General features: G+C 38.6%; 1 protein-coding gene across 2 annotated transcripts in view; it reads right to left on the bottom strand.

Annotated features, from left to right (window-relative positions):
- The window catches only part of dpr21 (defective proboscis extension response 21), an 80,172-nt gene extending 62,615 nt beyond the window's left edge, over positions 1-17,557 (bottom strand). The window contains exons 1-3 of one of the 2 annotated variants that reach the window (XM_070277505.1): positions 17,520-17,557; positions 16,148-16,247; positions 15,961-16,077 (exon numbers count right to left, since the gene is read on the bottom strand). In XM_070277505.1, the coding sequence (XP_070133606.1) occupies positions 15,961-16,077; positions 16,148-16,247; positions 17,520-17,542 (240 nt within the window). In that variant the 5' untranslated portion in view covers positions 17,543-17,557. Of the gene's footprint in view, positions 1-15,960; positions 16,078-16,147; positions 16,348-16,396; positions 16,498-17,519 lie in introns of those variants that run through there. The other variant, XM_043213722.2, reaches the window with a different exon arrangement.
- Positions 17,558-25,249: the final 7,692 nt, after the last annotated feature.

Here is a 25,249-nt window from a genome sequence, read left to right on the forward strand (position 1 = left end):
TTTTCTATTGTTCATATGGCAGCTATAGGATATAGTCGGCCGATCCTTAAAAAATTCGGCATGTATTATTTTGCTAAAAGTAGCATTCATACAAAATTTTAACTCTCTAACTTTAAAAACACCAAAGTTATACCATTTTCGATCAATCAGTTATATGGCAGCTATAGGGTATAGTTGGCCCATCCCGGCCGTTCCGACTTATATACTGCGTGCAAAGTTCAAGTCGATAGCATTAAAACTGAGAGACTACCGAGAGCATGACAGAAGTCATGCTCATATCAACTCAGGAGGTGATCCTGATCAAGAATATATAATATGTATATACTTATAGGATCGGAGATCCTTCACTTTGTTGCACACTCTTGGACAAAATTATAATACTCTCTGTAAGGGTATAAAAAACAATTTATTAGAATACATCATTTAAAAACAAGAATGGAAAGCTAACTTCGGGCGGAGCTAAGGTTGATATACCCTTGCAGCTAAGACCAAATATATATCGCAAACATCGGATGTAGTTGCCCGATCCATATGAGAATATCATAATATAACCAATTTATTAAAATAAAATATCTAAAAAAAGTCCCAAGCTTTTATCTTCAAAAATACCAAAGTTGATATTTCTACCAAATACCATTTCCGATCGTTGAGTTATATGGCAGCTATAAGATATAGTCGGCTGATCGTAATGAAATTTGGTAGGATCAACTGACTAAAATAGAATCTCTACTATGTTCCAGCTTTCTATCTTCAAAAACACGAAAGTTGGGTCATTTCCGATAGTACAGTTATATGGCATCTTTAGCCGATCCGTGTGAAATTTGATGGAAATTATAATTATTTTGCCAAATGAATATCGCGAACTCTCCTCTAACTCTAAAGCAGTGGGGGGCAAAACGCACACATGTTTAAAATTTGAGTGTATGCGTAGCAGAGAAAAAAATTGAGAGCGAAGCATTCACTGAGCGAAAAAAACCTAGTTTTTATACCCTTGCAGAGGGTATTATAATTTTGGTCAAAAGTGTGCAACGCAGTGAAGGAGACATCTCCGACCCTATAAAGTATATATATTCTTGATCAGGATCACCTCCTGAGTTGATATGAGCATGTCCGTCTGTCCGTCTGTCCGTCTGTCTGTCTGTCTGTTTCTACGCGAACTAGTCTCTCAGTTTTAAAGCTATCGTCTTGAAACTTTGCACACACCCTTCTTTCCTTTGCACGCAGTATATAAGTCGGAACGGCCGGGATCGGCCGACTATATCCTATAGCTGCCATATAACTGATTGATCGGAAATGGTATAACTTTGGTGTTTTTAAAGTTAAAGAGTTCAAATTTTAGGTGAGAGCTATTTTTGGCAAAATAATACGACATGCTAAATTTCGTAAGGATCGGCCGACTATATCCTATATCTGCCATATAACTGAACGATCGGAAATGACCCAACTTTCGTGTTTTTGAAGATAGAAAGCTGGAATTTAGTACAGATTCTATTTTTGGTTAGTTGATCCAACCTACCAAATTTCATTAGGATCGGCCGACTATATCCTATAGCTGCCATATAACTGAACGATCGGAAATGACCCAACTTTTGTGTTTTTGAAGATAGAAGTTTGGGACATTTTTAGGTTTTGTATTATAATAAATTGGGTTATATTATCATATTCTTATAAGGATCGGCCAACTATATCCGATGTTTGCGATATATATCCGGTTTTAACTGCAAGGGTATATAAACTTCGGCTCCGCCCGAAGTTAGCTTTCCTTTCTTGTTTATTTTATTTTTAGTTAAATCAAAAGTTGGAATGGGCACTAAAATAGTGTATTTTGTTTTAAAAAAGATTTGCTAGCAAGAGTTCTTAAAAAAATTAAAAGCAACGCTTTTCTATCTATATTTTCTATGGAGAAAACTTTTTCCAACCCAATTTCTGAGAAAGTTTTTCTCAGTGGAAACATTTTAATTTTTAGTTTGGGCTGTCAAATGAATCAAAGTGAGAGCAAATGAGAGAGCTTCTAAAAAAAATTGGAGAGTGCTCACACTGTCGCAGAGTGTTCGCACTGCCGCAGCGATGCAGTGTGCCGGCAGCGCTGCGGCAGAATTTCCTACCCTATACACGCGTGCTATATAAAATGAGTGTTTGCCCACCACTGCTCTAAAGAAACCATATAACAGCTCCGATCAATCAGTTATATGGCAGCAATAAGATATAGAAAAGCCGTTTATAATCGGCCGAGTTTATAAGAGTGTGTGGAAAGAAAACAAACAGACAGACGGACAATCTTATATCATGGTATCTTATATCATATCAATGGTATAAATATTATGAGCGGTGTTGCGATTGGGGCGAGGATGATACACAATTTTTAAGCATACATAGATTTGGTTTATCTCTCCTTTATTTGAGCTCAAATCAATGCTGCGTGGCGCGCTAAAAAGTTTCGTCCGTTTCCCTCGCCTTGCTAGCTTCGCCAAGCGATGGCAGACGCCTCGTTCTTGGGCCCTTTTTCAAATATCTTATAAGCTTATTGCAAAACTAATTATAAACATTTTCGAATACTAATTCTAACGTTTTCATAATTGAAATATAACGTTAAATCTGTGATGGCGGTAACATTGCCTCCCCCGTACGTGGTCAGTTACCATTCTCCAAGCTGACGTCCAGAACTGCTACCTTTGTTGCTAGTCTTTCGATAACGCCATGCTACGTCTTTATAATCACTCGTCGAACTTGTCTATTTTTGGCCATCATTGCGTCAGTCACGCTTCCTTTTAGCTACATTTTCCAAGGATGAAGCTTATCTACGACTACGACGATGCTTCCTATGGTTATTGGTGGTACCTTTTCAAGCCATTTGGAGCGCCTGGTTATTACGGGCGCATTCTCCTTAACCCATCGTCACCAAAAGCGGTCTCCGAAGCGCTGAGTCTCGGCTTTTAACCGTTTGCTGATGCTAGCAGCAGATGGTTTGGAGTCAGAGCGGCGTCATCCTTGGAATCCAGACTTACAAACGTGAGAGGTCGCGAGTTGATTATAAATTGTGCCTTCATCAATGCGTTTCGCAACTCCTCGTCGTTCAAGGAGTAACTTGGGAAAATTTTCTTCAAGATTCCTTTCCTTGTCCGGATCTCTTCTCTTTGCGCCGGCCGACATTCACTAATAACGGGCCAAAATAATCAACCATGTATAGGTGAAGAGACTCTCGAAGCTTCCAAGACTTCCCTCGGGAGCGGTGCCATCTGTGGTGGTCTGGGAACTGCTCTGTCAATCTTGCATTGTTGGCATGTGTTTCGTACAAATTTATGCAGTACTCGCAGCCGGCTGACATAAAAATAATTTTTGATGTCGTTTATTACAGTCTCATGAGTGAGATGGTGGTACATTTCGTGGAAGATCCTTACTATGAGGTGGGTTTTTCGGCATTCTGGGGCTAGTATAATGGCGTCCTCAGCTATGTCGACTGCGTTCGGTGTGCCTCAAGTTCGTAGTACTCCATCGTTATCCAGATATGCGTTCAATCCGGCCAATCTGCTTTCCTTTAGGAGCGCAGGTCCCGCGGATAACGTTTTTAGTTTTTCTGCGAAGGCGTTTGCTTGAGATTGCTTGTATATCAGCATCTTTGCCTTGAGCCATTGTCGTGGTTGCTGGCATGTCTTGCCCGGCACATTTTGCTTGGAACCGATCGATGAAAAGGAGTACTAGCGCTACTGCTCTGTATAATCGCCACCAATTTGAGAAATGGTGAGCGTTAAGCGTAACTGCTGATCTCGTAAGCGTCGTCATCATATGCTTCGAAGTATCGATGATGCTCTTCTGCTTCTTGGGTGTGGGCTAGTTTCTTGCATCGGGGTTCAGGAACTCCGGGCGCGTTATCCACGTCTCTTGCTGGGTTTCCCCGGTGACCTTGGTAGCTCCATCTGCGACGTTTAGCTTTGAAGGAATCCACCACCATTGCTTGACCAGTGCACTATGTGGAATTTGACGCGTTTTCGTGGCCAAAACTCATTTTTTGCGAGTATGCCAATTTCCGTTAGAATGTGATCATGTTAAGAAATAATCGAACTGCTGTGTTACATACCTAAAATGTTACCTTAACAGTTTATTGTTAAAATAACAGCTGTTAAAGGCATCTGTTGCAAGCGAACACCACGTGCTATCTTAAAGGTTAACTTTGCGGGGCAGTTTAAAATTTGCAAAAAATTGGCAATCTCTGACAAAAAATAATAAAATAATCAAATCAAAAATGAATATTTATTCTTCAGGTTAGTCCCATGTGTTGATACTAATCGTTAGTATAGTATTTTTCGTTTCGTTAGTATTTTTCTAACAATTTGCATATTTAGCAAGTTGTGTCCTTGATTCTTTTGGAAAGAAAGTGGAACTTTCCAATGGGTTTTAAAAAAAGATTAAAATTGTATCAGTGAGTGTCCATATACATGTTTTAGATTTGTCGATTCTAAATTTAGAATAGGTTAGCTCATAGTGCGTTTAATGCGGTTTTTTGGGTAATTTGAATTTTTAGGAAGCAACATCTTGATCAGCAATGCAGAACTGCTAGAAGTTTGGCGTATGAAAGGGAGCTGAAACTTTTATAACTAAAAATATTGATGACAGCGTTAAAGCCAAAACTCTTCAAATTTTTGGCAAAATTGGCAAAAATGCTTTAGAAAATTAGACATGGTACAGCTTTTGCGATCCTCCGCAGCGTTGGCAGCGGTTTTGGATCAAGGTTGCACAACAGACGAATATTGCGCAATTCGAGAGGATGCAAAATGGAGGAAAGCCAATATATAATATATCCCAATTACCATGATGTAGGTGAAAAGAAAAATCATTCCTTTTGTATATTGTAATGGACACCGTAGCAAAAGTTTCTTTAAATCACACAATTTCTTAAATCACACTTTTTAAATCACACAACAAGTAGAATAGTGGAATATCAGAATCAGGATTTAACCAACGGCCAGTCACAAAATGCAGACTCTTCACTTTTTGCCACGACAGTTATGACTCTTAAATGAAATGTTATGACTTTTAAAGTAAATCTCAATGAAAGGCAATGTTTATATGTAAGATTTTGGTTGTTTTTGACTGTAATTAATGGCAAGGCAATTAATACCCTAACAAATACGAAATCTTACATAGCTTGGCAAATCTGCACTGCGACACCTAAAGATTTTCTTGCTAGCAAAAATTTTAATCGTCAAAAATCTTTTTCCATTGTCCACAATCTAAAACACGGTTTAAGTATATAACATTGTTGAATTAGGTTGTAGTTAAAAAAAAAATAACTATTCAGCGAATGTTTTGGGACCTGCTGACCCTGAAAGTTGACCAACCAAAACAAGGAGGACTGGAAAGCAAAAATGTTGCCCGCCGTGCATTCAGCAAATATGAAGCTTTCGCAGAAATAACTGGCGTCGATACACACATTATTTCAAACGTGAGGATTATTATAATATCATTATCTTGTCAGCTGCCAAAAAAATGCCGAAAATTTGAAGAACTTTTCCATCAAAATGGTCATCTTATAGTTGACAAATATCCATGGCTACCAATGACAGCGATGGTCCACAAAATTCTTATCAACTCGAGAGTTATATTGGAAAACTCTGTTCTTCCAGTCGGTTATTTTGGTGTAGAAGCAGCTGAATCCAGAAACAAAATATATAAATCCGACAGACTCTACCATGCAATAAAAAACAGCCGAATTAACAACCTTGAAGACGTTTTCCACAGAGCAATGGATAGTTCAAGCCTCATAATCTCATCCTTAAATTCAAAGAGCCGGATCCAAAAATACAAGAGACTTGCTTTGCCAGCAGAAGTCATCCAGTTGTTGGCTTGTGAAATTGGATCTGCAGATAAGTCTGCAAATGATATCGTCGCAAGGGAAGACAACAATGCATATTTTTGGTGCGACGACCAGGATTACCAGTTTTATTCGCCCCTGCAATGTACCTCTATAACCTATCTGGTGATCTGGATGGCCTCCTGTTCGTTCCTCATGCTATCGATGCAGTCGTCGACGTAGTGCGCTCTTTTGATGGCGTTTAAGACCTGGTTGGAAATCTTCTTGGTGGGTTTCCGCATTCTTGTCTCGAACAAAGAGCGCTATGAACGGCGCACCACTGATGCCAAATGGTGTCTACTTTATTTCTGCCTTTTTCATGCCAGAAAAATAGCTGCGCATGCATATCCTCCTCACGAATGTTGATTCTGTGAAACATTTCCGCAATGTCACCGATGATCGCTCTCTTGTTGACCCGGAAGGCTAGTGAGACGCCTATAAGTGGGTTCAGGCAATCTGAGTAAGTAGTCATTTAGCGCGAAAACGTGTACCTTTGCGGCTGCATCCCAAATGAGCCTTATCTTTTTCGGCTTTTTTGGATTCAACGCTATAAATATTGGCAGATACCATGTATGGATGTTCTCGAATAGCTTAATCGCGTATCCTTTGTCTAGGAAGTTCTTGATTTGGGCGTCAATCTTCTCGTTCCTGAGATAGATCAGGTTCCTGAGAGACCTTTTTCCTCATGCGTGTAAGGCGTTTCAGAGGGTTACCCCCGGCTCTCGACCGCCTCAAGGTTGAAATGATCCTTGATGTCGTCATGAACGTCTTGCCAATCGCAGTCACAGTGGTGCAAGAAAATGAATCGTTGTGGGTTCGCCGATCCTCGGATGCTGCATCCTAGTACTACTGCTGCATCCTCGGATGCTGCACTTCGATGCTATCGGTACGTTCCATTTCCTTTCGCGGATCTTGCGAGAGACTGCTAGCATTCAGTTATTCGTTCCGATTAGAAATGTCGACTCGGCAGAATAGGACTGTCGCGGTAAGTCTCTTAAATGCTGGAATTAATTGCATAACTCTTTCATATTGACTGTCTGTCTCGGTAATCCTAGGTTCTGAACGGTCTGGACGTTGTTCAACCAGTAAACCCGATTGTGATAGATTGTGATAGGAACACATTCTGTATGAAGTAACTTATGGGGTCTCTTTGTACAGCCATTAATTCTACAGTTCCCGGTTCGGCATCTTTTCCGGTATAATTTGAGGTAGCAGAAACAGGCTTTACTGTGCTCCGCGTCGAGGTTCAAGAATATCTGGCATTGTGAGGGCGCGTGTCGCCGCACGCTACGCACCTCAATTGAGCTGCTGAGCTGCTTCAGTATGGATCGCGTTCGATCGTTTTTGTCTTCGTGATAGTTCAGGCTCATCTACCTCTCCCTTGTCCGGGCGGAAACTGTTGTGGGAGTTAACTTCGCCCGTTTTGTAAAACGATGGCGCCACCACTAATGATGCTGCCTCTGCGATGTTGTATATCCAATCACTAAACGCTTTGACTGCGGCCAACCTATCGTCACAGGGTTTCATTGCACAGTTAAGCTTGTGTTGATTAGGAAGCTTATCTACTAGCTCCTTGTCCAGCATTGGATTGTTGAAATGTGCCTTCAGATCGCATGCCTCAATAGTCGCACAGACGTTGCGACTTTGACGTTGTCTTTGGGTGGTGCTAGTCTTCGCACATTTTCCACCATTCTCTCTAGGATGTGCTTTGGTCTGCCGAAAAACATCTACAAGGCACTGGGACTAGGTTCGGAAGTAGGAGCTTATCTCTAACCAGGTCATGAGATTTCCCTTTAAGCGACTTTTGCAGACTTTAAATATTTTCAACATATGTATATCCGGCTGCTGTAGTGCTATGTTCGAATGAGCTGTTAAACAACGGCCAGTCCTCTGGATCCCCGCTGAATATTGGATATCCTTAGGTATAGCTTGCCACGCCACTATTTGAGTACTCGTTGGTAATCTGTGGCTCGACCGCTGCGGCAATATCGACCATCGTATCGACGCCTAGAGCTTGCCGTGAGGTTGAGGGGTAGCCATCGCGTCTTCATGTGTTTGAGGCTGTACTAGTGATCTTTGCATACTACTATGCGGTGCTATGTGGCTGCCATCTTTGTCATCTACGCCGGCACTTTCGAAATGGTACCACCTTCCGCAAACGTCACACTGTGCCCAATTTTCTGACGTTGTCTCGTGTTTGTTCTTGCAAATTCTGCACACTTCTATGTTCATATGGCGTATATATGGCAATATATATGGTGTTTTTCTCTTTAACTGCGGGCTTACTCGACCTAGCCTGTGGCTGCTACGGACGCGACGCCATTTCCTCTGCCTTTGTCCGCAAGAGTTTTTTCATCCTCTTAGGTCCGCAGGAGTTATGGTTTCCCCCAAAAATCGACGGGCTCAACTCAACCTATGGTTGAAATATTTACGCGGGATTGACCACATTTTCAGCACCAAGATCGAATCTTGGAGAATCTTCTTTAGCCCAACGTAGCAAGATTGGAAAAAACCACTTTAGCTCATCTTAGGAAATGAAGAATATTGCCAACCTAACGCCAGCAGAACTGCGTGCCAAACTAAGCATTCCCAATGAAGTAAAGGGAATGGGAACTAATCATTCCCAATAAAGTTAGCAACTGGCTTTATGCGCAACTGTCGAATGTAGTACTTATGCAGTCACCAAAATTTGAGGAGTATCAAACACTAAAAGCATATTGACCTTTACCAGAACATCGGGAAAGGCACCCAGGTGTGTAAAGGAACAAACTCTTCAAACAACACCAAAATTTGAGACTGCCATTTTGAAATGGAAGCCAATTCATTTCCAAAAGAATTCCGGTTAAAACATTCCGTTACAAGAAATACCAACACCAACGATTTTCTTTGGGGCAACCCTCATCAGCTTTCGTTAGCACGACCGAACTCTATATTGCGGAAGCCCATCTCCAGCACAGATACACATTCGCCTAACGACATTGACAGCTACGTCCGCCGCTACTTTTACATCTTTGCCACATTAGCTTCTTGATCACTTTCCAGTTTTGATATATATATATAGTAATAAATAAATAGTTTATATTTCGTGACATTATTAAAATTGGTGCCCCCTGCCGGCACGGCCTGGCTCACTCACTTTGCTCACTCCGACTCCTGCGTCATCGAGTTTGCAGTGTATAACCGGTAGTGTATAATGATCGGTACATTTTATGGCTTTTTATTTTGATCGGTACGGTGACAACTTTCTTGTTGTCCCGCTTCCCAAAGGGAACATCCATGAAACAAAGGTGCAAAAGAAGACTGAAGAAAACTTCCATTTAGTGTAAAAATATCTGGACAATGCACGGTGGTAGAAATAACTGATTTCGCAGCGATAGCCGCCAAAAATGTTTTGTAACCAAAACTAGCATATTCAATAGGACAAAACCACTTTTCATTTTGCTTTCCTCTCAATATTAACACAGCTGGAATGCTTCAAACACATCATATGTGTTTTGTTCAAATAATATTATTAGCCAAGTGATAGCCGAGTGGTAGAGTGCTTGGCTGATGTGAAAGTAAAACGAGTTCAAACCAGGATCGGAACATCCATTTTTTTTGAATTTTAAATCTATTTATATTATATTTTTATTCTTTTAATGTGTTTTCCGAAATTTATAATCCAATAAAACAAAATACAAAATTTTAAAATCACCTTAACGTTGTCTACGTTCGTAGTGGAACCCGCCGTAAAAATGTCTATAAGTGCGGGTTCTACGGCATTTTGGCAGGCCACGTCGTGGAACCCGCTCTTAAATTTTTTTATTTTTCCCGTCGTGGCACCCGCTGTAAAAATGAAAACATTTGAGAGCGGGTTCCACGACAAACGGCTGGCAGATGAGAGAGGAAAAGAAAGAATTCTATTTTTAGATCGTAACATGTTTGGAACGATGAAAGTTTGAAACGTTCAAATTGAACCAGTGTGAGAGCAAAGAGATCAGAAATATCTCCAACTATCCTTACTCTTCAGCTCTGTTTTTGGTATGGATTCTAACGCTTACTTTAAAACCAATATTAAGTATCATCAGATCTCGAGGGTAGCCTAGATAGATAGTGAGCGCTCCTTATTCTTGGGGTCCTGGGTTCGATTTCATTAGTGGGCGGTAGTTTCAAGTTTTAGTCTTATGATTATTTTTATATTTTACATTTATTTTTTTATTAATATTTTTTTTTTTTTCATATTTACTTTATTATTATTATTTTTAAATGCATTCTATTAAAACTGTTGTAAAAATAAGTGACTGACGTTTCGGATGACAAAATGCCGGACGGACTCCTTTGAAATTTTATTAGTAGGACATAATGAAAAATTAAACAATTTTACAATTGTAAAATTTAAAAAAAATATTACAATTAAAGAAAATTTAAAAAAAAATAATTATAAAAGAAAGAAAAAGTTCAAAGTTCTTACGAGGATTTGAACACAGAAAAATTATACATAGAGAAACTACTCTATGCATTACGCTACCACCCTATCTCGATCTGCGGCGATTAAAAATACTATTCCTTCTACTAACTACCACATTGGCTCATTGAAAACAGAAACGAGAAATTGAAATTTGAGAGCCAAATAAATTAGAACAGTCACACATACATACAAAGGCTCACATTTTTGTTGACGGATACATGTGAAGAGTTCTAAATATAGAATCGTATGCATGTGCGTTCCCCCCTCACCAACAAGCTCGGTGAAAAAAATTTACCGTTTTGGGCCGTATATATCGCAAACATCGGATATAGTTGGCCGATCCTAATGAGAATATGATAATATACCCAATTTATTATAATGCAAAATCTAAAAAAAAGTCCCAAACTTCTATCTTCAAAAATACCAAAGTTGGTATTTCTACCAAAAACCATTTTCGATCGTTCAGTTATATGACAGCTATAGAATATAGTCGGCTGATCCCGGTCGTTCCGACTTATATACTGCGTGCAAAGGAAAGAAGGGTGTGTGCAAAGTTTCAAGTCGATAGCTTCAAAACTGAGAGACTAGTTTGCGTAGAAACAGACAGACGGACAGGCGGACATGCTCATATCAACTCAGGAGGTGATCCTGATCAAGAATATATATACTTTATAGGGTCGGAAATGTCTCCTTCACTGCGTTGCACACTTTTGACCAAAATTATAATACCCTCTGCAAGGGTATAACAAGAAAGGAAAGCTGTTGCGGGCGGAGCCTTGCAGTTAAAACCGTATATATGTCGTAAACATCGGATATGGTTGACCGATCCTTATGATAATATCATTATTAAACCAATTACACAGTAACAATAAAAAATCTAAAACAAGTCCCAAGCTTCTATCTTCAAAAATACGAAAGTTGATATTTCTACCAAATGCCATTTCCGATCGTTCAGTTATATGGCAGCTATAATACGGAGACTGTACGGGGAAACACCACCATCGGCTTTTCCTATGCCGATGCTTTACGATCAGGAATGGAAAATCCAATTCATTTTAACTCACAAAGCGCTCAAAAGGCCCAAGAACACCAACATAGCAAAACGGAAACTATGATGCTTACCCACCAACTAAAACAAGTCCCAAGCTTCTATCTTCAAAAATACGAAAGTTGATATTTCTACCAAATGCCATTTCCGATCGTTCAGTTATATGGCAGCTATAAGATACAGTTAGCCGATCTTTATAAAATTTGGTAGGTTGGATCAACTGACCAAAAATAGAATCTGTACTTAGTTCTATCTTCAAAAACACGAAAGTTGGGTCATTTGCGATCGTTCAGTTATAAGGCAGCTATAAGATAGAGTCTTTTATAGTCGTATTTTTATATATATATAGTCGTATTATTTTGCCAAAAGTAGCTCCCATGTAAAATTAGGGAAACTCTCTAACTCTATAAACACCAAAGTTACACCATTTCCGATCAATCAGTTATATGGCAGCTATAAGCTATAGTCGGCCGATCCCGGTCGTTCCGACTTATATACTGCGTGCAAAGGATAGAAGGGTGTGTGCAAAGTTTCAAGACGATAGCTTTAAAACTGAGGGACTAGTTCGCGTAGAAACAGACAGACAGACGGACAGACGGACATGCTCGTATCAACTCAGAAGGTGATCCTGATCAAGAATATATATACTTTATAGGGTTGGAGATGTCTCCTTCACTGCGTTGCACACTTTTGGACAAAATTATAATACCCTCTGCAAATTTTTTTTAACATAGAAAATTCTATGATTTTTCTCTGATTAGTGAAAAAAAACCGACTGAAGACATATATTTTAGTTTAGAAGTTATTAATAAAATGCCGCTAGCGAGATCCAATCGCCCACTATGCAATGCTAAGAAAAACTATTACACGTACCAGCGTAAAAGCAAAAATGGCCTACAAGAGGTAGTAAAGGGAATCAAAACCGATGTTACCGCCACGGAAATAAAAACCGCCCTTAAAGAGAAGGGCTTGACATTCTTGACAAGAATGTTATTAACATTCTATATAAAGACAAAAAGCCACAACCCCTATTCAAGGTCGAGATCGAGCTAGAAAACAAATCGCTAAAGAAGAATGAAGTGCACCCAATTTACCAGGTGCAATATCTTTTGCATCGAAGAATAACTGTGGAAGAGCCACATAAACGCAACATTTCATACAATGCAATAATTGCCAAGAGTATGGACACACTATGTCATACTGCACACTTCGGGCTGTATGTGTAGTCAAACAAGGACAGTACCGTGAAAAAATGTGGAAACTACGGCGAACTATAAAGGATGTGTGATGTACAAAGATTTGAAGAGTAACATGCGACAAGCGACCGCAACGCGCAATCAAAATCCACAGAACATGCGTCAAAAGCTACGCCAGACGTCTTCTTCGCTAAAGCTGCGAGGTCCTCATACGGAGACTGTACGGGGAAACACCACCATCGGCTTTTCCTATGCCGATGCTTTACGATCAGGAATGGAAAATCCAATTCATTAACTCACAAAGCGCTCAAAAGGCCCAAGAACACCAACATGGCAAAACGGAAACTATGATGCTTACCCACCAACAAAATATGATGGAGCTTATTTCATTAATGAAAAAGCCTATGCAAACAACACTTGTTCAAAACCAGACTTGTATTACCATGTACAGCTGCTCGTAGCACAACAGTCTAAATAATCTATGCAGGCTCTACGAATATCAATGTGGAACGCTAATGGTGTCTCACGGCATAAACTAGAATTGTCACAATTCTTGACCGAAAACTATATTGACGTTATGCTACTGGTGAAAACGCAAGAGGCTACACAATCTTCCGCACAGATCATGCGGATGGGAAAGCCCACGGCGGAACTGGAGTTCTAATCAGAGTTCTAATCAAAAAAAGGTTTGCAACAAACTTCTTGCTGGCCACATCAATAAAAATTCAGTCAGGCAACGGAATCCTTTCAATCGCTGCCGTTTACTGCCCTCCTCGTTTCTCAATCTCGGAAGGACAATTTGTGGACTTCTACAATTCACTCGGGGATCGTTTTATAGTCGCTGGAGACTACAATCCCAAAAATACGCACTCGAAATCACGTCTAATGACTCCCAAAGGAAGGCAATTGTACAATGCAATTATAAATGTAAGAAATAAACTGGTCTATGTTTTCCCTGGAAGTCCTACATACTGTCCAAAAGACCCACGCAACCTTCCAGACCTTATTGACTTTGCGTCAATAATCTAATAATCTAGTAAGGGGTAGATTCTAGGATTCAAAGCAGTCTCGGACCTATCATCAGACCTCTCCCCTATGCTCTTTGCCCTGAAAGCCTTGAAATAATAAAAACCCTTTCAGCTTGACGTCGCTAAAAACAAACTGGTTTAAATACAAAAAGTACGTGAGTGCCCACATAGAACATGGACTCAACATGGAATCGGCTCAACACTACTCTACGAGCGCCCTGGAAAAAGTACTCGTTGCGGCATCTAGAGATTTCAGCGAGAGATTGAGAGAACCTAAGGGAAGGAAGTAGACCGAAACAAATACCACAAATCCAATCAGCAAATGAACAGCTCGTGCGATAAAAGAGGCGCACGCGTCGCGATTGGTAAAACAGCATATCACCAGCATCCAAGCAACACCTTTAGAAGCAACCCGATCATTCGACCAGGTTCTTTGGCTTTATGGACTCATGCACAAAATTAAAACGTATTTGCCAACATCCAACCACAAGCTACCTCTACAATAGTGTGTTCTACATCGGGCGACTACATCATCAAAGCTGGAGTTCTACAAGCAAGCGCACTAGGCCCTTGTCGTTATGTTTTGTATACTGCGGATATTCCGACGAACAAACAACTAACAACGTCAACGTTCGCCGACGCTATCCTTAGTTGCTCCATATGCCCAACCCAAGCAACAAATCAACTCGCTAATAATCTTATTGTAGTGGAAAGGTGGCTGTTCGACTGGCGCATAAAAATAAACGAATAAAAGTTTAAAAATGTAACGTTTACTCTTAATAGACAAACATGTCTTCCGCTTTCACTAAACGGTATGCCCTCAAGCCAACGAAGTAACGTACCTTGGTATCCACCTTAAACTCACGATCGGCACTGTGCCTGGACTACAAGTTACTACTCTACAATTCAGTCCTAAATCCAATCTGGACGTATGGCTCTCAGCTGTGGGGGAACGCGAACAACAGCAACATAGACATCATACAGCACGGCTTGAAACCATCTAAAGCCAAATTGGAAGCCATCCGCTACTTTAAAAAGTGCTTATTGCTAAAAACCAAAAAAATTTTCTGGGTTTGATCAACTTCTTGGCTATTTATCCCACGAACAGCCGAGAACCAACACATACTCCAGACGCTCATTCAAGGCAATAAAAAGAACGACAAAATCCCGATACTCTGGTCATCAGAAGCCGATCACGCATTCACCGCCTGCAAGAACGAGCTTGCAAACGCTTCGGGGCAGCCAACTCGCATTTAACGCTGGCCACCGATTCATCTGACGTCATGGGTGCCGTAGTGCATCAGATCTTCAACGGGCAGACACATCCACTTGGTTTCTTCTCCAGCACCTATGAAAGAGAGCCTATGAAAAAAAATCGTTGAATAATTTTCTACCTTAACGTTACAATTAACTTTTCTGCGGGTATAATTGGGGATTTATTAAAATTAGTCTAATTTTTAATAATTAGCAGTTAAATTTTTAACAGAATGTAATCAAATGTGCTGATTTTCATTCTGGGATACTCCACAAATTGTATTTTATTGTGCCGCAGCTCATCAAGTAAATGATGAAATTCGTCGAATGCTTTTCTTCCCAAATTATTTGGATACATTTTTTCATTCACTTTTTTGATTCGTTTTAATTTAAAAAATAAACTTTCCTCTAACAGCAGCTCACCATCTGATAAGAAATCCATTGCGACAATCAACAAATAATCGCAAATATTTGGGTTTTTAGGCTGATTTTCATTCTGGTATACTCCACAAATTTTATTTCATTGTGCCGCAGCTCATCAAATAAATGATAAAATTCGTCGAATGCTTTTCATCCCAAATTATTTGGTTAAATTCTTTCATTCACTTTTTTGATTCGTTTTAATTTAAAAAATAAACTTTCCTCTAACAGCAGCTTACCATCTGATAAGAAATCCATTGCGACAATCAACACAATAATCGCAAATATTTGGGTTTTTAAATAACTTTCAAAGACCTTATCAATTGGGTGCTCATAGACTGAGTTTTTAAAAGACTGAAAAAATAAAATAATAAGCAGTTAAAACAGTCTTTTTTTCTTTGACTCAAAAACAACTAACTTTGCGTCAACGAATGTTTCAAATATATTCCGAAACAAAAATCTTGAGGATAGACGAGAGGTTATTTTTTCGCCTAGCAAAGTTAAGATCTAAGTCGGCAACCAACTAAAAAATTTTTCATTTCTACAAATTTTCTTTTTAGTTGGGTTGATTTTAAAAATATGAAACAAATAAAACAGATTATATTTATTTCTAAGTTTAACCACTAATCGCATATATACTAAGGTTTTAGTTAGGGTTTTGACTTTTAGAGCACTTTAAAGTAGAAAAAAAATGTTCTTCCTCCGAAAATCTTAAATACCTGTAAAGACCAATCTCCTGTTTGTTTATTGTAAATTGAGGAAAATCGTTGGTCTGAAGTGTAAGTGCTTTCAGATACGGTTAATAGGTGCAAGTCTCGATGACGTATCCACGATACCTTAGGGAGAAATATAATCATCAATATAATAATAGGCATATGTATATGTTCACATTTTCATATAGCATACCGTTTTATTTCCAAGGTTCCTTATTCTACAATTAAGATTTCCAGTTCTTCCAACTAAGGAAGTCACATTTTTTGTTGCAGAAGTATCAAAATAGGGACCCCTATCGAGTGCACGAATATTATGATTTTCGCTTATTTGGGAAAACTCTGTTATTTTCAAAGTTTCTTCCACTCTCCTAGGACAAGCAACCCTTAAAATAACTTAAACAAAACTAATTTTTTGTGCAGTTACTCGGATGAAATCTCTTACAAATATAAATAAGTGTCCGAATCGTCAAGTTACTTTTCATTATTAATATTGTCCGGACTCAATGTCAACATTATAAAACATTATTTAAAAGTGAACATTCTTTTATGGCCTTAAGCATGCGCAGAACTTACATATGTACTTGTAAAAACCTGTTTGTATGTATGTTCAGATGTATGCTTATGTATGTGTATATACAAATGTAAATCAGTTTTTAGACTATTTTTACCAATGGCGTCAATCATCCTCCATCACATAAAATACTAAAATATTGAATTCTGTTCTTATTTCTATGATTCTATGATCTTATTTCTATGATTATTTTGTAGAAATAAAATATAAAAAAAAAAAACAAGAAAAGAAAGCTAATTTCGGGCGGAGCCGAAGTGATATACCCTTGCAGTCAAGGTCGGATATAAATCCAAATAACCGGTCGTTATGAGAATTTAATAATAAAACCAATTTATAGGAATTCAAACTTAAAAAAAAAATCAATTTTAAAAAACCTTTAATATTTAAAAATACCAAAGTTACTATTTTTAACCAGTGTTTAAAAAACTGCAGTCGCAGTACAAAAGTAATATATGTATTTGCTGCCAGCTGCTTCAATTGGGAGCGACTTTTCAAAATGAGTATTTGCCTCTGCTTCCAAAAAAACACGAAGCAAAAGCATAAATTTTAAAGCAGTCAATATGAAAGAAACAGCAGCGGCAGTCGCCGATTTAAATTGTTCTGCTTACTGGTTTGCTGCGGCTTTCGATCATGAGCGTAAGTCAAAGCTACAGCAGCCGGCAACTTTCGGTGGTCGTTAAAAGTCGCGGTCGTGAAAATGAAATGCTGCGCTGTGGCTTGTTTCTGCTGCAGCATGAGTCGACTATTGATATTCGGTTGCTTTTGATTTTCAGAATTGTGGCTTTCGATTAGCAGCGAAAATTCAAGAAGTAGAAAAGGACCAATTTTATGGCTACTTCTTGGGATTAAAAATGATTTTTTCTTAATAAGTTGGTTTGGAATAATTTTAGCTTTTTCAATTCTATATTTGATCGCTTAACGATATTTCTTCATCATTTTCAAAAATATCCAAGGAAGAAATGGTTAAGTCCAAAAAGCTGGGATAAAGTTTTACCTGAAAGACGTCCTCCAGAACATCCTGGCTTAATCGATTTAGTTATTAGTCAGGATCAGTATTAGTAAAGAACTCTCGTTCAATCGACACCTGTTAAGAATAAATTAATAATAATTAAAAAAAAGGAATTTTAAATTATTTTATTTATTTATTTATTAACAATTATTTTTTATTTTAGATTATTATAACTAAAAATAAGGATAATTAAGCTAAAAGAGATTCCATAATTTTTTATTTAATTACATCTAGGGATAGTTTCGGTATCCCCGGGACAATGAGCTGTAATTTTTACAAATAACGCGAAATGGATTGTGTTCAGCAAAATTAGACCTAGAAATTGGTAACCAAGAGGTCGGAAGGATCTAGTTATTCTACAAATCGCCAAAATATCTAACCTGAGTTGGCACAGCATAACAAACATTTCTTAAAGCATATAACTCGTTGTCGGAGTATTGATTTCTCTTCCAAAAATCGGTGTTAATTCTTAGGTAGGGATGTGTAAGTTTTACATATTAGAATGAACGTCAAATTCACTATTTATTTCCGTATCTACACCTTGCGCCAGGTATACATTGTACAACAATTTGTCTTCTTTATTTAAGAAATTGTTTTCTTTTTGATTGGAGCTGGAAATTGTTTATCTTTTTGATAGCCGGCCTGTGATCACCGATGATATAGTGAATGTGAAATACACTCAAATGATGTGTATGCTAATATGTCAAAAATATGTCCAAAAAATTAAAAATAAGTAAATAAATAAAATAACATAAAGCTTCAGAGGCAGTCGTTGCTTGCACCTACGTTGGATAGAAATCTTAAATGAGCAACGCCGGATTTGGGGAGACATCTTCTGTTGAGCAAAGGATTGCACCACGCCTACAAGATGCTTTAGCGGTGTGTCCATCCCATGGACCACGCCCACTCACGATAGCTGAGTACAATGCACGTAAGGAAACGATAGCGCAAGAAGAAGAAGGAAAGTGTACGAAAGGGAAGCTCCTCCAACAATAATAATAACGAGGATTCATCAAGGACTTCATAAAGATAGTTGATCTCCCTAGGAGAAAGAACATTACGAGAAGAATCTCGCTGTCCTGGAGCAGCAACTTTGCAAGTGAGCAAAGTAACGCAATAAAGGCTGCATAATATGCCGGTCAATGCGGAAAAGCGCTGCTATTTTCTCAAAATATATATCTGATGTTGATTTTTATAAAACACAATATTATTAACCAGTAATATGTAAACTAACACATTTTTTTCTCTTCTATGTGATAAGCAAACCCATGCGCAATAGCATTCGGGTATACAAAGCTTAGATTAGAGATACTTTTGTATTCCAACCCTCTTTTTTTATGAATAATGGTATAGACAAAGAAAACCTTACTAGTAATCATACGCCACACATAAAAGGGTTGAAATATAGAATTTTAGACAATACCCCAATATGCGATTAATAAGGACAAAAACAGCCGATTCTTGGCAAATGTAATTGTTTGGTCATTGAGATTTTTCATGACCTTAATCCGCACAAAATACAAAGACGAATTAATTTATTTAAACGTTATAAGAATGTTTATTCTGCATGCAGATGAAACCGTATGATCATCATTACCAGTTTATGGTGCATGCAGGGACTTTTTTGTCCGATTAGACATTGCGAAGCTAAAGTTCTCGATAACGGAAAGGGCGGACAGGCCTAGACATTGCGACGACAAAACTGTCTAAAGAAAGGCCCGTTTAAGTCGAGCAGCCGAGAGAGAGTCGGCTTCTGCCAGCGGCTGCTCTCGACAGTAAACATTAAAATAGAGTCAGAAAAAATTGGCATACCCGTTTACTATATTATTGATAAAAATCGTTGTGTTAGCAAACGCTTTTATAAATTGTACACGCTACAAAATAAATGCTTGCGATTTTCGATTTTCAAAATTAAACAAATCATCAAAATACAATACCATCAACAAATATGGAGTAATATTAGTAGCTAGTTTGAACAAAGCCCGTATTATAATAAATGACCAGAGAGATCGACTAGGTAAAAATCATAGGTCTCATTGGTTGTTGTCGTATATCAGGAATAACACGACGAATGTGGTATTCCAAATGGTCAATCTAGGTCTATCCGAATAGACCAATGACTTTACATTGCCCCACAGAAAGAAGTCGAACGGTGTTAAATCACAAGATCTTGGAGCCCTATTCACAGGTCCAAAAACGAAATTAGGCGGCAACCGGAAGTGTCTTTCAATAAATCGAGTGTGTCACGAGTTCTGTGACATGTTAATATGTTCAATTCTTCCACGAGGGGCATTTTGTAAGCATGAAAACCAAGACCCTACCGCTAAATCTTCCATAAATGGGATGGACACAGATTTAATTCCTGTGCTCGATGGCGGATGGACTCATTTGGTTCTTCCTCAATGCTACGCTCTACAGTAGCAATACCTTCTTTTGTACACACCGTACTGCGTCTCTGGGGATGCAAGTTATCAATAAGAGTAAACGTGGTGCAAAAACGTTCCATGGTGAATCGAATTAGCTGATTTGATGGACGATGTTGTAGACGATTAAATGGACCTAGTGCGTGATACGTATTCCGCACAATACTATATTTTCGAAATAAAATTGGACTATTGCTCAGACGCGTTCAAGCGTTGTTCAGACGTAAGTCTATTCATGATGAATCGCCAAACTTCAACTTCCCTCTCTTTCTTTCAAGCGAACGGTCGTGTTTTTTTTGTGCGCACTGCGTTTATGACAAATATTGGTAAACCGGTGTTTACATACTTTGTGAATTAAATCTTGTGAATCTTAACAATCTTAAAGCCTAAACCGTATCGCTTCGCGAGTGCTGTGGTATATTTGGAGTCGAATAAATAATTTGTCTAAATTATATTCCAAGCATAGCTCAGCTCTGCTTCTTCCCCGGCTTATCTATATTTCTGCATTTCTCTTTTGCACTCTTTCAAAGCTCCCGCTTCGGCTTCTTGTTTGGCACAGTGGTTCAAGGTATTGTGTTTTTTAACTTTTTAAATATTAATTTTTGTTTTATTAAATAAAAAAAAAAAATAAATAAATAAAATGGAATTTAAACTGGTCTGTGCCATTAAGTCTTGTAACAAGACAATTTCCACATCCCAGCCTAGCATCCATTGCTGGTTATGTGAAAACGTCGTGCACGGCAAGTGTGCCGGTTTCACTGCATCAGTTTCGGATGCCATTTCCCGTAGGTCTGGGATACATTATTGTTGTGGAAATTGTCGTGCTGTGCAAGGCGAAATGAGGTCGTTCATGAGACAGACCAAAAATGGATTTAAAGAGCTGATCACTGGTTTTCGTAAAATTAATGAACAGCTCTGTGCGCTGGACACTCAGTTTAGTGGCCTTCAGCTGCTAAATAAGTCCCCTAAGCATAAGAAATCCGCTGTTTCTGATCCGCCTCAGCCTGCTCAACCGACATAAATGCAGCCGCTTATATCTCTGGCCACCCCAAGGGCTACAACTGAGAAAAATTCCTCCGAATTTCTCAGGGATAATGAGCAATTGTCCGATATGTCCGCCATGGCATACCTTCAAGTGATGCCACAGGTCCTAGGGAACGAAACACCCATTAGAGTCACCCAAAAGGGTATTCCACAGTCCGGACCACCGGCACCGACTGATGCTGCAGTTCTCGTACCTGCGACACCAAAACCCTTACAGGTGATTCCTCCATCGAAACATATATTTGTTTCTCGGCTTGCCCCTGATACTTCAGAGATTGATTGATTGGAGGACATACAAAAATTTAAATATAATTATACACGGCGCACGTCTTCTTTCAAGATTCGTGTGCCCGCGCTGATGTTCAAGACGATTTGTTCTCCCAGTTTTTGGCCAGAGAATCTTTTCGTCCAAGAACATCAGCCTAGTTCCGTGAAAAAAAAAGACTTCCCAATATCGGAACCACTGACCAACCCTCCACCTCTTCTTTGGCCACTAACCCAAAAAACTAGTTTCCTCACTAACTCTTACCTATCAGAATACTAGGGGGCTACGTAGCAAACTCCCCAAGCTATATTCTGATAGTTCTTTCTTTGCATCCCATATAATAGCATTTACAGAAACTTGGTTAAATCCGGAGATCTTTAGCTCCGAAGTTTTTCCAAGTAAGTACACCACTTTTAGACGGGATCGATCTCAGCGAAGAGGAGGTGGAGTCCTCATTTCGGTAGACTCTACTTTTGCTTCTGAAGAGGTGAAATCCCAAGAGTTTGGTGACATAGAATGTATTTGCGTTAAAATCACTATGTCCGTGAAAGCTTTTTACATTACATGTTCATATATACCTCCTATGTCTGAACCGCCCACATATTGGCAGCATTTGTCCGCTATTCGATACGTCTCTAATCTTATGACGGATCGTGACCAACTTGTAGCGGTGGGCGACTTTAATATCCCAGAATTAAAGTGGTCCAACGTTGATAACTCATCATCTTTGTCACTTACAACTTACCATGACTTCACCGCGGGCATGTTTGACATGTCCCTAGGTCAGATCAATCATGTTAGAAATTCGCTAGGTCGGCTCTTAGACTTATGTTTTGTATCTGATCCTGATGGTACCGCTCTCTCCAGAGCTTTTCCCCTTTCAACCCCAGAGGATCCATATCACCCCACGCTGGAGGTCTCAATCGAAACCACTCCTGGTATCGATCAGATGTCTCCGAGCGTGGTAAATAAGATTCGCTGTTTCCGTAAAGCTGATTTTCAGTATCTCCGTCTGCTTCAACAAATCCTCCTTGGTATACAAGGTGCCTCACTAACCTAAAAAATAAAAAAAAATAAGCTTTTACCTAAATATAAAAAAACCTCGGTCGAATTTTACCGTGCATAACGCTGAATGTTATAAGAATTATATTGACCGCTGCCGGATTCAATTTACTCAGGATCCAAAGCAGTTTTATAATTTTTTATTCGCAGAATTTTTTCAAACAACTTATTCTCCTCCTAAATTGACTGATCAGCCTTACGCATAAAACATTCAAGCAGCAAATCTTATTTTCTGTCCGTTTTTTTCTGAGAACAACTTATTATATGGTCTGTTAAGGGTAAAACCCATTTATTCGCCAGGCCCCGACGAAGTACCAGGGTGTGTGCTAAAATACTGCGTCAGGGCTCTGTGCAAACCTCTTCTAAGACTTTTCAACTTATCTTTGGAAACCTCGATTTTTCCCCTTAAGTGGAAGGAATCATTTATAATTTCCTTACATAAAAAAGGGAAAAAGTCCGAGGCTGCCAACTACAGAGGAATCTCTAAGTTGTCGGCAATTCCAAAGTTATTTGAAAAATTAATTACCCCTCATTTGCAACACCATTGCTCTTCGATCATCACTCCTTGTCAGCATGGCTTTATTTAGCGTCGCTCCACCACCACAAACTTATTGGAGTTGACATCCTTTGTCATAGACGGCTTTTGTAAGGGACATCAAACCGATGTAATTTACACAGACTTCAGCAAAGCATTTGATTCAGTTAATCACTCACTCTTGTTGAGTAAACTGAATATGCTGGGTTTTCCTATAGACCTCTTAACGTGGATCTCCAGCTACCTAGATGGAAGGACACAAAGAGTCTTATTTAAAAACATACAGTCCCGTCTGGTCCGTGCTACATCCGGCGTCCCTCAAGGAAGTCATCTTGGCCCGTTATTATTTACGCTTTTTATAAACGACTTGCCCCCTGCTTTAACGAACTCTCTAGTTCTTATGTATGCAGATGATGTAAAGTTTTGTCTTCAGTACAAATCCATCTCTGCCCAATGCAGTCTTCAGTCTGACCTTAATAACTTTCAAAAATGGTGTTTAGCTAATGATCTAATACTTAATGAATCAAAATGCAAACATATGGCTTTTTATCGTTCTTGCCCTCTGCAAGCTACTTATTCTATTAATGGGATTGCCTTAGAAAAATTAACCCAGGTTAATGATCTCGGCAGACATCAAACTTAAATTTGCCGACCATATTTCCTTAATGGTTAATAAGGCTAAAGGAGTCCTTGGTTTTATCAAAAGGTGGTCAAAAGAATTTAATGACCCCTATATAACCAAAACATTATTTATTTCCTTGGTCCGTCCCATACTAGAGTACGGTTCATGTGTCTGGAGTCCCCAATATGGAGTACATAAGGACCGCATAGAATCCGTACAAAATAACTTTTTAATATTTGCACTTAGAGGTCTATACTGGGATGCAAATCTTCAGCTTCCATCCTACAGTAGCAGACTTTTACTTATAAACTTAACTAGCTTAACAAATCGTAGGACAATGCTCGGTGTAGTTTTTCTGCATAACCTTATTAACGGGGATGTAGATAGCCAGCATTTACTAACACGCTTAAATCTCAACATTCCTAATAGAAGGACTCGAAACTTTAGTCCTCTGTTCCTTAGCCGTTGTAGTTCGACATATGCACTGCATGACCCTTTTAGGGTATTATGTTCGAACTAAAATGGTCTCTACTCTATTACATCTCTTTCCTGTCCCTCTAATTTAAAATATAGAATTTTAAATTTCCTTACTAACTCCTCTTAGCTTAACAAATTTCAAATAGCTTAATATGTACTAACAAATCGTTTCTCGAGCGCCCCTCGGTCGTCTGGGCCTCTAAGCTTTATGATGAATACAGGAATGCTAGCTTATGCTCTTATTGATGCACAAGCCATTTCCAAATTCTAAAAGACCGCAAAAAAAAAAAAAAAAAAAAAATCGCTGTTAAATCGGTCGGCATCTTGATCAGTAATGCCAACTTAAAGTTCTATGCCTCTTAGAAGAAACACTTTATAAAAGATAAATAAAATTTGACTATTACTGTGTTTATGCAATGCCGAATTTCATTTCACGATTGCAGATGATTCGTCTACGCATAAAAGCCATTTCGTGAATTCAGCAACACACGCAAATTGACTATGATTTCAGCCTCAAAGCATGAATTGGTGATGGGCAAAAAATTTCACGCTATACAAATCAGGTGGCAACGCCGTGCGTAGAAATAAAAAAAAATTCAAGCTGCCTCCACTTAGCGACTTTGGAAATGAATTTTCCGGTTCTTATTTGCCGAATAAGAAATGAAGAATTTAAGTTTATCAATCGCGTTAGGTATGGCAAACGAAACGATATATCACTGCCTTAAATTTAGTTGAGGTAATTAAATAAATAATTATAGGATCAAACTTATACAAGGTTTAAAATGAAACTACAATAAACGGAATTATTAAAAATCTCAAAGATACTATTATCGGTAAAACTGAAACGGTGAGCAAAAACCACCAAAAAGAGCAAGACGGCAGAAAAACTCACCACAGAAATCAAAAATTTGCGAAAGCTGGTCGTGAAAATTATAGAGGTAAAAACCGTGGAGGAAGAAATGCCTACAACAACAAACGTAACACCGGAAACACTAATACCTACGTGAGAACTGTTGAATCTCAGTCGGAAAACTTAACAAAACACCCTTAACGCTCATAATAGATAATATTAAAAAAATACTTCAGATAATTATGAAATAGATACAACAAAAAAATAACAATACCTGGGATAGAAAAAGGCACTCTAGAATCTCAAGGTCTAATGTTCGTAAAAATAAAAAGAGGAAAATTCATAATCCCATTTTATTTCCATACAGTTAGCAGTGACTTCCCAATAACATGTAAAGGTATATTGGGAATGGACTTCATAAAATAACTAATTGCTAA

This window comes from Drosophila bipectinata, chromosome 2L (assembly GCF_030179905.1).
Source record: "Drosophila bipectinata strain 14024-0381.07 chromosome 2L, DbipHiC1v2, whole genome shotgun sequence".
Lineage (NCBI taxonomy): Eukaryota > Metazoa > Arthropoda > Insecta > Diptera > Drosophilidae > Drosophila > Drosophila bipectinata.